The sequence below is a fragment of the Muscardinus avellanarius genome (assembly GCF_963383645.1).
Source record: "Muscardinus avellanarius genome assembly, chromosome: 16".
Lineage (NCBI taxonomy): Eukaryota > Metazoa > Chordata > Mammalia > Rodentia > Gliridae > Muscardinus > Muscardinus avellanarius.
Window position 1 is genome coordinate 11734184 of NC_137802.1, and position 13382 is coordinate 11747565.

The 13382-nt window shown below is 42.4% G+C and overlaps 1 protein-coding gene across 1 annotated transcript in view; it reads right to left on the bottom strand.

Annotated features, from left to right (window-relative positions):
* DNAH9 (dynein axonemal heavy chain 9) overlaps positions 1-13382 on the bottom strand; it is a gene marked incomplete at both ends in the record, with an annotated part of 402526 nt that overhangs the window by 267228 nt on the left and 121916 nt on the right. Inside the window, one exon of the mRNA XM_080712788.1 lies at positions 5519-5623. Coding sequence (XP_080568914.1) covers positions 5519-5623 — 105 coding nt within the window. The remainder of the gene's footprint in view (positions 1-5518; positions 5624-13382) is intronic.

The window sequence follows — 13382 nt, forward strand, 5'->3', positions numbered from 1 at the left end:
CCATCCTATTACCAGTACAAGCCCCATGTGTCTGTCTGACCATCCGGGCTCCTCCCTAGGGAACACTGTCCTTCCCTTCTTAGACTGGAAGCTGGTGACTATAGAAGGCTCCATCCCTGCTTCCTCCAGCTCAGGCCAGGTCACCCCTGACTCACTCAGTGCAAGATTCACACCGTCCTCTGTGCAGGGGATAGCATTGAAGGAAGTCTCAGGCTAGCCCAGTCCTCTGTGGATGGTCTCAGCATTTTTTTTTTTTTTTTTTTTTTGCGGTACTGGGGATGGAACCCGGGGCATTCTACCTCTGAGCTACACCCTCAGTTCTATTTTTTATTATTTATTTTGAAACAGGGTCTCACTGAGTTGCCAAGGGCCTCCCTAAGTAGCTGAGGCTGTCTGCAAACCGCGATCCTCCTGTTTCAGTCTCCCAAATGTTGGGATTACAAGCATGTACCACCATGCCCAGCTGGTCTCAGCATTTTCTTATGCCCTTTCTGTTACAGGGAAATGGCCCATTCCAGACCCTTCACCCCTCTGGTCACTATTTTTCTAGTCTTTGCCCCAAATGTCATCTTTTATTACAATCCTGCCTGGCTCACTCAAAGCTCCCCTCTGCAATGGCAGATTGATTGGCATCTGCTGTCTCCAGGAACTGCAACCCACTCACCACTATGTAATCTTTTTTTCTTCAGATTTCACATTTTTTTTTTACATTAGGCCTTAAGCTCCTTTAGAAAGAGTGTTACTTGGGACATACCTCTGGCTCTGAGATTGGAGCATTTGTTCTCCGTGCCTAGTGTGCTTGGAACTGTGCTCTGGTGGGCTCCCTTGCAAGCAGGGTTTCTGCTTCTAGGCACTTTCTACCTCAACCCTGACCACTCTTAGTGCTTGGACCAAAGGGGAGAGTGGAAAGTTGTCGGGAAAACTGTCCAGAGAGCATGGAGAAGTCAGGGGCTAGAGATCCAGGGCGATGGGGTTTGTCAAGGGCTTATGTCCCCAGGCTCAGGTGATACAAGGTCTGGGGAGCTGATTGCAATAGAAGAAGAGATGCTGAGAAGAATTCAGTAGTATCTAATACATTTTAAAAACAGCACAGTAATTTCCCTTGGAATTGCCACATGGAGTTTTTTTCCCCAAACAGATCTGCAATTTTGCTTGACCAATTTGACAGCGACGTGAAAATATCCACCGACAAAGACGCTGAAGTGTAATCGCTTTTGCAGAAGTTAGTGGGATGAGAAGCACAGACGGGCGAGGAGAGACGGGTAGAGGGGAGGGTGAGCAGGAGAACCATCAGCAGCTGGTGCCGTCTCTGAACCAATATGCCAGCCTGGATGACTGTGTGAATAATTAAGTGCAATTTTCTCCTTGGATGGGTACATGATTTGAAATGTTACCAGCTCAGATTTTGCCCAAGCTGTTGTCAGACCACTTTCTTGAGAATGTTCCTAAACCAGAGTGGAACGGGAATTCCAGGTTAAACTTATTTCACTTAATTCTGGAAACAAGAGGGAATGAATGGATCTTAGAGAATCCATGACGGCACATGATGTTGAACAGTTTCAAAATACTGAGGCAAAATTTTGGTCTGTCTACTAAGGATTGAGGGCAATGGCTGGTGGGCGCTGTCTCACTGGTTAGTGCTCTAAATTTGGTCATACAGCCTGAGGGGGGTCCAGCTGAGAACAGGTGAGGGTGTTGAGGAGACTTGTGAAAGCAGGGTAGGGGCCCTCCGCCTTTCCCCATGTGTCCCAGCCAGCCACTTCTCTTTAACCTGTTATCTGTGGTGTTAAGGGAATGATAACTGTAATGATCCTTGCTACCACCCTCATGACCACCACCACCACCAACCTCACCACCTTCATCAACATCATTACTAATACCAAAACCCTCATTACTACTAACATCATCACCATCATCATTAGTTATCACCACCACCACCATCCTCGGCACCTTCATCATCACCGTTACTATGACCACTAACATCACCATCATCATCATTATGGTCGTCATCACCACCACCATCCTCAATACTTTCATCATTGCCATTACTACAACCACTAATACCACCATCATCACCACCATTATCATCATTACTGCTACCACTACCATCATTACCACTAATATAATTACCATTATCATCATCATTATGGTCATCATCACCACCATCACTACCATCATTACAATCACCACCACCTTCATCACTACCACCACCATCATCATTGTCATTACTACTACCACTAACATCATCATCATCACCATCATCATTACAATCACCACCACCACCCTCATCACCACCACCATTCTCACCATCATTATCATCTACTGCTACCACTATCCTCATTATCTGATTGTATGGTATATGGGTACCAACTAGAGCTGACAGGTACACCTCTGTTCCAAGCACCTCATTGAAATGTGTGTGTGTGTGTGTGTGTGTGTGTGTGTGTGTGTGTGTGTGGTACTAGAGATTGAACCCAGGGAATTTTTACCTCTGAGCTATACCTCCAACCCCCCCCCACATATACATATATATGTATGTGTGTGTATATATATATATATATATATATATATATATATAATCTATGTCTATGTCTAAGATGTCTGTGTCTGTGTATGTATATATATACATATATACACATACCATATATATAATTTTGTGGTACTCAGGATTGAGCCCAGGGGCATTCTACCTCCAAGATATACTCCCAGCCCTATTTTTTTATTCTTTATTTCTAAAAAAAGCCTCACTACGCAGCTGAGGGCCACAAATCTGCAATCTTCCTCCCAAGTACTGAGATTACAAATTTGCACCACCATGCCTGGCTTATAACTTATTTTGAAACAAGGTCTTGCTAAGTTGCTGAGGCTAGCTTCAAACCAGTGATCCTCCTGTCTCAGCTTCCCAAATACTGGGATTACAAGCACGTGCTACCAGACCTGGCTTCATTAAAGCTTTTGTTCTTATATGATACCCTACAGGTAAGGAGAGAGAGGCTCTGAAACCAGTCATCCCTAGCAGGAAATGGGGGGGGGGCTTAGCTTATAGGAAACAGTCTCAGGCAAAGGATATGCTTTATATTGTTGATAGGGGAGGGAGACTGGAGCCTTCACAGCTCCAATAAGGATGCCCATGGAGCCCTTGACTTGAGTTGAGCCATCGATCTTCCTACTACCCAGTCCCTCCTTAAAGCTACTGCCAAATAGAGGACGATGCTCCACTCACAATGACATCATTTACAGGGAAATGGATGGAACTAGGGGATATTATGCTAAGTGAGATGAGCCAATCACAAAAAATAAGAAATCAGATGCTCTCCCTAATATGTGAAAGCTAGGGAGAAAATAAGGCAGTCTAACCGAGGGGATGCGGGGGGGGGATTCTCTAATGAACATGATTAACAAACATATCAAAGTCAATCACTAAGGCAAACATGAGAAGGAAGGAGGGCGAGGGAATGGGGTGGGAATCGGGTAAGGGCTAATTGGGTGATGTGTACATGTATGCCTCCACCATCTTGTACTCCATTAAGATTAATTAGCTGGGTGTGGTGGCACCCCAGCATTTGGGAGGCTGAGACAGGAGGATCACGGTTTGTGGACAGCCTCAGCTACTTAGTGAGGGCCTTTGCAACTCAGTGAGATCCTGTTTCAAAATAAAGTTTGAAAAATAGAGCTGGGTGTGTATCTTGGAGGTAGAATGACCCTGGGTTCCATTCCCAGTACTGAAAAAAAAAACTATGATAACAATGCACCAATAAAAAATTAAAAATAAAAGAGAAATCCTCAGGTGTTCCCTGCCACCTGTGGCAGAAGCCTGTCTCCTGTTTAGTTGGAACCTGCCCCTCTAGTCTGATTTTCTCCCCCAGCATTTTAAGTACCAGATCTGTGTAGAGCTCTGCACCCAATGATGATAACATGGGTTTGGGTACTGGGACCCAATCCTGACCTTGCTACTCTCCTGAAGTGTATCTGCAGGCAAGCTACTTTTCTTCTCTAATCTTCAGCTCTCCATTTAGATAATAGATATAATAGCAGGGCTGATGTGGGACTATAAGTGGTGCTGTGTGAGACAGGCATGGTGACCCATGCCTGTAATCCTAGTACCTGGGAGGCTGAAACAGGAGGATCTCAGGTTCAAGGACAGCTTCAACAACTTGGCAAGACTCAGCTACTTAGTAAGACCTTGTTCCAAAACAACAAAATAATAATAATTAAAGAAAAAGGGCTGTGGTTTTAGCTTGGAGTTAGAATGCCTCTGGGTTCAATCTCCAATACTCCCCCACTGCCACACACAAGTACATTGTACAGAGAATTCTTCTGTAGATGTTCAAGAAACATTTTCTGGATGAAAGACTAGTGGTATGCTCACATAAAATCTGGCCCCAAAAAGGCATGTTCAACAGAATTGATGTTGTCTTCCTTGCTTTCTAGATAATTGAGTGAATTAGGCTGATAGAGACAGAACGGCTCGCTCAAAGACTTTGATAGGATATGGAAGACATAACACTTAAATCCTGGTCTTTGTACAAAGCGGATTATCTTTCCAGCCAGCTGGATGCTGTCGTCTTGGTCTATCCTTTTGGTATTTCCATGAAACAAGTAGGACAGATATTCCTGTTATTTTTGGTGGGGTGCTGGGGATTGACAGAGGTGTTTTATGTTTGAGCTACACCCAGCCCTATTTCAAAATTAAATAATTAACTTTATGTGTGTCTGCGTGTGTGTGTGTGTGTGTGTGTGTGTGTGTGTGTTACTTGTTATTGAGCCCAGGGGTGTTTTACCTCTGAGTTATACTGATCCCTGTTTTGTTTATTTATATAAATACTTTTTATATATTATTTTGTATTGGTGCACTGTAGTCATACATCTTAATGGGGGGGGGACACAAGATATTGGAGACATACATGTACACATCACGTAAATAGCCCTTACTCAATTCCCACCCCATTCTCACCCCCTCCCTCCTTCTCATGTTTGGCTTAGTGATTGACATATTTGTTAAACTATATCATGTGTATATTTATTTATATATACATTTTTTTGGTATTGAGGATTGGAGCTATTGCATTCTATCTCTGAGCTCCACCTCCAACTCTAAGGCTTTTTATTTATTTATTTGTTCTGATATAGGGTCTCTCTAGGTTACTGAGAGTCTTGCTAAGTTGCTGAAGCTGGTCCCGAACCTGTGATCCTCCTGTCTCAGCCTCCCAAGTCCTGGGATTATAGGTGTGCACCACCACGCCAAGACAGATATTCTTTTTATTCCTGTTTTACTGAGAAGGAAACAGAGTCTCGTTGCCTGTAGGTGGATATACTTTGGTGGGTAATTGCAGAGTAATTATATTGGGGACAAGCTTTTCTGGGACCTAGTTTTAGGGAGTAGAAGAAAGGGTGTGAGTTGGCAAGAAGATAGAGAAAGTGGGTACCGAGGAGAGCCTGAGGCAAGAGGGTATGACTTCTACAGTGCTGGCCATGAAACCCACAAGGCTCCCGGCTCCTACCAGGTCCGGCTCCATACCTGTACTGCTACGACCGACAGGACCTCCACGGAGATTCGATTAAACTCATCAAAGCAGCCCCAGGTGCCGGTCTGAGCCAGGCCTTTGTAGATGTTGCCACAGGACTGCAAGGGAACATACAAGGATTAAATCACCAATAGCACCTGGCTCATCCATCCCATCTGTAGCTGTTTCCCACCCTCTTCATCAGAGATAGCTCCAGTCCCCTCAGGACCCCTGGCCTGAAGCTTATATAGAAATTTCAAGAACAATTAAATTTTTGATGGTGATGGCGTGCCAACACCAGTCATAGAATCAGACGGAATCTTTCCAAGACGCTTGAGCAGAAATCCCTTTAAAATGTCGGGCCGATCTTGATTAATGAGGGTCTACACCTGAACATGTGTAAAATTATGAATAAGACATGGTTAACCTGGACAACCATTGGTGGGAGGGGGGAAGAGAAAACGGGGGCGGGGGGGGAGAGGGCACCAAATATAGTGTAAATGTATACTATTTATGTTCAATAAAAATTGTTAAAATAAAATAAAATAAAATGTCATTAGGGTTGTGTTACTGTCGATTCTGTAGCTTTCAAAATCCCAGGAAATGAATAAAAGATGATTTTTCTATTGCACCATATAGATAGAAAGCCTTCCACTTAGCCTTTGACATTCACTGATGGAAAAGTTTTCCTTCCTTCCTTCCTTCCTTCCTTCCTTCTTTCCTTCCTCCCTCCCTTCCTTTCTTCCTTCTTTCCTTCCTTCCTACTAGGGACCAAACCCAGGGGTATTCTACCTCCAAGCTACCACCCAGCCCTATTTTATATTTTATTTTGAAACAGTCTAAGTTGTAGAGGGCCTCGATAAATTACTAAAGCTGGCCTCAAATCTGCGATTATCCTGTCTCAGCCTTCCAAGTATTGGGTTTAAAGAAGATGTGTGCAATTACCCCCAGCTCTTATATATGTATCTTTAAATTCATGCTGGACTAGACTATGCAGTTTTCCCCGAATAATGAGGAGCTGGAGTTGGGGGGAGAGAAGGTTGATGATGTTTCTGAAAAATCAACTGCAAGCAAACCATTTCAGGTGAGAGAAAAACAAACATTTTCAAGGGTGCAAGGTAAGTCTGTCCTGAAAATACAGACCATTCTGGCATTTAAGGGGAAGAAGCTGACTTTCAAGGTCATTAGTAAGGTGACATCCTTGGTGGAAAGATGTTCCTTGGGATTGTTTTTGGTTGTTATTATTTTTATGGTTATTTATTTATTTATTTATTTATATTTTAGGTGTGAGATTGGCCAGTGACTTACTTTTTTTTTTTTTCAGTACTGGGGATGGAACCCAGGGGCATTCTACCTCCAAGCGACACCCCCAGCCCTGTTTTTTTATTTTTATTCTTTATTTTGAAACAGGGCCTCACTGAGTTGCAGAGGGCCTCACTAAGTAGCTGAGGCTGTCCTTGAACCGCGATCCTCCTGTCTCAGCCTCCCGAATGCTGGGATTACAAGCGTGCGCCACCACGCTTGGCTGTTATTGTTGTTTTAAACTCTCAGCTCTGGGCATTGATCATGTGCTGGACACAGGGGGATTCAGTTCATCTGTGAACTTTTAGTTAAGTTGTGGAGTTAAAAGTATGCAAATGAAGGAGAAAAAGGGCCACGTGGATTCTTTGTCCAGGGGACACTATAGACTGCCAGTGCTGTGGAGTTCAGAGAGGAGTTTAGCGTGGTCAAGGTGCTCCAGAGGGATCAGTTTTGCCACAGAGGTGGACATCAGATCATAGGACAATAGCACTTTGCAAAATGTATTTCACAGAACACTAGAGATTCCTCCATGAAAAGGCTTTGCGGTCAAGTCTACGTATCAGAAGCTGCTTTTGCCCAAATTACAATATGTACCGGTGGGTTGAGGGTAGGGTATAGGGCAGCAACACCACACACACACACACACACACACACACACACACACACACACACACACATTTTAAAGGTCCTGAGGAATCCTGTATCAAAAAAAGTAATTTGACTTTGTACATGGCGAGGATTCTTTTTTTTTTTTCTCATGCGATCCCCAATTTTCTCAGAATGCATTTCTCAGAACGTTGGTCTATTGGGAAGATCATAAGAATATCGTCAGAGCTGTATGCTTCCCAACACACATGGAAAATGCTGGCTTGTATCTGGGTAGGTAGAAAAAAAAGGGAAAGGTTTTGCAGAAGAAGAAAAGTTATTGAAGGAAAACAAGCAAAATAATGATGTGTCCAGAGAAAAAGAAAGGTGCCACTTCAGATGGAAAATTGAATTTCTAAAGAAAGTCCTTGGTTATGAAAGAAAGTCTTGCATTACGAGGGGTCTTTGGAGGTTTAGAGTGGAGAACATGATTAAAGCAACCTTCTGGCAGATTCACAATCCACATGGGCCAGACTGGGTGTGGGGTAGACTTTAGAGGGAGGGAAAATAGCACCCATCTCTTTTCTGAGCTTCTGGAATGTGCGTGTTCCTCTATTTTTTCAGTGAATATTTATTGAACGCGAGATTGTTTTAGGTCATGAGGGATTAGCAGTCAACAAGATGATAGACACAGACTGTTCTCATGGAGCAACTTGCCTTCTAGTTGGGGAAGCGAATAGTGAACAGCCACAATTTCCACTTGAGTCTTAGAATGGACAGCACGATGCTTTCAGACTGAGTATTCGGCTGGTGCCTCTGAGGAGCTGATGTAAATTCAAGGCACTTGTGTGCTTAAGAGGATTCTGTTTCATCCTCAAATAACCCTATAGGTGGAGATTATCTATCTATCGTCTATCTATCCATCCAGCTTTTTTTTCTAGAAAGATAAATTTCTTTTCTTTTCTTTTTTTTTGTGGTGCTGGGGATGGAACCCAGGGGCTTTCTACCTTCAGGCTATACTCCCAGACCTATTTTTGTATTTTATTTAGAAACAGGGTCTCATTAAGTTGCTGAGAGCCTCACTAAGTAGCTGAGGCTGGCTTCGAACCTGCGAAATCCTCCTGTCTCAGCCTCCCAAGTACTGGGATTATAAGTGTGCACCACCACGCCCGGCTTTAGAAAGATAAATTTCTATTTATATCATCTCTGTCTGTGTACCTATTCATAATTTCTATTGATTTATTTCTAGAAATATAATTCTCTTTCTCCATATATATATATATAATTTACATACCCATCTACATATAATTTACATACCCATCTACATATCTGTTATCTTTATATCTATCTATTCATCTTTCTATTGATTTTTTTCTAGAAATATAATTTTCTTGTTTGTGTTTTTAATGATTGGCAGTCTAGTTGGAGTTAGGTGAAATCTCAGGGTAAAGTTTTGATTTGCATCTCTCTGATTGCTAATGATGTTGAACATTTTTTCATGTATTTATTGTCCATTTTAATTTCTTCTTTCATGAAGTGTCTTATTTAGTTCACTTGCCCATGTTTTGATTGGGTTATTTGTTTTCTTAGTGCTGAGTTTCTTTAGTTCTCTGTATATTCTAGATATTAGTTCTCTATCAGAGGAGTAGGTGACAAAAATCTTCTCCCATTCTATTGGCTCTCGGTTGAAGTTCTTGATAATTTCTTTTTCAGTACAGAAGCTTTTCAGTTTAATGCAATCCCACGTATTGATTCGCCTTTTAGTTTCTTGTGCCTCTGGGGTCTTGTTGAGAAAGTTTTTACCTGTGCCTATGTGTTGCAGTGTTGAACCTATGCTTTCTTCAAGGAGCTGCAAGGTTTCCGGATTGATTTCCAAGTCTTTGATTCATCTTGAATAGACTCTTGTGCAGGGTGAGAAAGTGGGCTTTATTTCCATTTTTATGCATATGGTTAATCAGTTTTGCCAACACCATTTGATGAACAGGCTATCTTTTTTTTCCAGTGTATGTTTTTGGCCCCTTTGTCAAAAATCAATTGGCTATAAGTGTGTAGATTTGTTTTTGAGTCTTCTATTCTGCTTTATTGGTCTATATATCTGTTTTTATACCAGTACCATGCTGTTTTTATTACTATGGCTTTGTAGTATACTTTAAAGTCAGGTATTATGATTCCTCCTGCATGATTTTTGTTGCTGAGAACTACTTTGGCTATTCTGGGTTTTTGCTGTTCCAAATGAATTTAAGGACTGATTTTTCTATGTCTGTAAATAATGACCTTGGTAATTTAATGGGTATTGCATTGACACAAACAATAGCAAATGCTGGCAAAGATGCGGAGAAGTGGGAACTCTAGTCCATTGTTGGTGGGATTGCAAATTAGTGCAACCACTTTGGAATAACAGTATGGAGAATCCTCAGAAGAATGAAAACAAACTTACTATACAATCCAGCTATACCACTTCTGGGTATCTACCCCAAAAGAATGGAAACCAAACTGCCAAACTAATGCATATGTATCTATGTTCATAGTTGCCCAATTCACAGTTGCCAAAATATGGAACCAGCCAAGATGTCCATCAACAGATGGATGGATTACCAAACTATGGACTATGTACACAATGGAATTTTACTCAGCCATAAAGAAAAACACAATTACATCATTTGCAGGAAAATGGATAGAACTGGAGAACATTATGCTAAGTGAGATTAGTCAGTCACAAAAAATAAGAAATTGGATGCTCTCCCTAATATGCGGAAGCTAGGGAGAAAATGGGTCATAGGAGGAACTCTAGATGAAAAAGAAAAAGCTATAGATGAGTAAATAAGGTGACCTAACTGAGGGGATAGGAAGGGCGAAGAGGGAAATTCTCTAATGTACATGATGTACATTAACAAACATATCAAAGTCAGTCACTAAGGCAAACATGAGAAGGAGGGGGAAGGAATGGGGTGGGAACCGGGGAAGGGCTAAATGGGTGATGTGTTAGCATGTATGGCCTCCACCATCTTGTACTCCATTAAGATGTATGACTACAATGCAACAATAAAAAATTAGTCAATAAAATAAAATGTCCATTACAAAAGAGAAATATAATTTTCTATCTATCTATCTATCTATCTATCATCTATCTATCTACATCTATCATCTTGATCTGGAGCAGTGTTTTTTATTTTTTGCAGTTTTATTTTTTATTTTTTGAAACCCAGGGGCATTTTACCTCCAAGCTACACCTCCAGTCCTATTTTTTCTTCTTTATTCTGAAACAAAGTCTCACTAAGTTGCAAAGGGCCTCACTAAGGTGCCGAGTCTGTCTGTGAATCTGAATCTTCCTGTCTCAGCCTCCCAAATGCTGGGATTTCAAGCATGTGCCACCACGCCCGGCTTAGCACTGGTTTTGAAAGCTCTTAAAGTTGTAAATCCCTTTCATAAAACAAAACCCCCAATATTCTCTAAACATCATTCTGATGTTAAATTATAATGCACCAACAAAATCACATTAAGAGACAACATTAGGTAGAATTTCCATAGGTAGATGCCTGTCACCCACACTTTACCCCTCGAGGACTCTCTATCATCCCCATACATTTCTTGGTGTGCTCCCTGTGAGGTTCTGAGCTTCTGCCTGGGCTAAGGGTGAGAAGAAAAGTCCTGAAAGCCTGGGAGTAAGAGGCTTAAGGGAGACTCAATGTTGGTGACTGGTTACAACTGTGGAAGGAAGGACACAAAACAACAGGATGACCCAGATTTCCACCTGAAACTCAGGGAAGACGAGGCGGCCCTTATCTACTATCTATCTCTGTATGTAAAATATTTTTAGGGCCCCAATTCCCTTCACTTTTTTCCTGCATCCCCGAGTGAGAACCACAGAGTGCAGCTTGCTCTGCCAGCTGCTGGTTTTTCCCAGAAATCTTGATCCCCTGCCGGGCTTGGAACATTCCCAGACACCTTTAAAGGTGTTGCTCAAAACACTGAAAGAAGCTTACCCTACCCCTGAGTGAAAATTCTGTAAGCTCTCATATGAACTTCATATTCCGACTCCCTTGCTGAGGACATGCTGGGCTGAACACCCCTTTGCTCTTCACTGGCAGCCTAAGCTGTGGCACCATGCACATTTTTCTAATGAATGCTTTAGAATGATCAACCTGACATTTGTGTGCCCTACCCTTCCCTCCTTCCCTCCCTCCTTTCCTTCTTTCTTTCTTTCTTTCTTTCTTTCTTTCTTTCTTTCTTTCTTTCTTTCTTTCTTTTCTTTCTTTTCTTGTATTGGCAATCGAACCCAGGGACATTTCTACCTCTGAGCTACAGCCCCAGCTTCTTTTTTTTTTTTTTTTTTTTAATTGAACCCAGAGGTATTCTACCTCCGAGCTACACCCTCAGTCCTATTTTTTATTCTTTATTTTGAAACAGGGTCTCCCTCAGTTTCGGAGGGCCTCACTAAGTAGCTGAGGCTGGCCTTGTACCTGTGATCCTCCTGTTTCAGTCTCCCAAGTACTAGGATTACAAGCGGGCGCCACCACTCTCGGTCAGCTCCAGCCATTTTTATTTTGAAATAGGGTGTGGCTGGGTTGCAGAGGGCCTCACTAAGTTGCTGAGGCTGGTCTCAAACTTGCGACCCTCCTGTCTTAGCCTCCCAGGTACTGGGATTTCAGGCATGTGCCACCACGCCAGGCTTTCTCTTTTTCTTTCTTTGGTGCCTGGGGTTGAACTGGGGGCCCTGTGGCCTCCCCCATACCCAGCAAGCATTCTCCCACTGAGCCACCGCCCAACCTTCTGTGTGTTTCTTTCTCTGGAATCCCCACTAGCCCATCTCGGGTTAGTTTGGGACACTCCCTCTTAGGAACTCCCCTGCGCTGATTTTGGGGGTGACTCCAGCTGTGGATTTGGCAGAATTAAGCCTCATCTATTTTTTTCCATCCTCCCACAGTGCTCAAAACATGCTGAGCAGTGATAATACCCAATACATCAACTTGATTTCTGGAGTGTTCGTGGTAAAAAGTCATTTCCCAACAGCTGGACAACCGAGGGGGACAGCAGCTTACAGACAACTTGGCAAGGCTGCCTGTCCTCCGAGGGGTACTGGTGTCTAGTAAGGGGTCACCTTCGTCCTGGCCTGTGGCATTAAGACTGTGCCTATTAATGCCGTTCTAGTCAGTTTCTGACCTTGACGTGATGCAAAGCTTTGCTCATGATTCAGAAGAACGGGAGACAGACTCCTCCTCCCATCCTGCACTCTCAGAGCTGAGAGCTCAGAGATTAGTTTGGAAAGAATGGGGTAAAATGGCCTTGGTGACCCCTGGCCATGAGGCCAACTCATCGCTTCCTGCTTGCTATGCTAGGTATGACTTTGAAGAAATCCGCTGATTTCCTTCAATCAATACGTCACATCTTCTCCATCCCAATGAGTATGTCTTTCAGAATGCTCCCCTTGGGAGACGCTACTTATTGCAGTAACGCCGCCAATGCTAAAGTGGAGAAGAATTGAGATGCTTAAAGTCACTCTGAAGGCTGAGTCTATTTTTTTTTTTTAGAGGAAAAAAAATCCTCTTCTAGCCTGACTTCAAAAAACATTATCTTAATGTGTTCCTCAATAACAGCAGCTGTGCTGAAATGTAGGGGAATGAGGACCAAAGGGAGGGCAGTTATTCTGGGCCTGGATCATTCTTTTTTCTGCTTGCTATGAGAATACATGGTGCCACACGACTCTTTCTCTTTGCACAGAAATATTATATAGTAGAGAAATTATTCACGTCATAGAAGAGTCTCACTTCAAGAGACAATCTTAATTCTGTAACTGCAAGTTATCTTGTCATCTCTAAAATTATTTTTACATCAAGCCTATTTTTTGCAATTGATCTATCATGCCATTTGTGTACCTTTAACCTATTTCATGGAACGGTTTCTATTTTTTCTACTCTAAATTAATTTACATGTCATCCTATTGACAAAAAGGACTTATGGCAGTTTACCAAAACACATGCGATAAGACAAAAT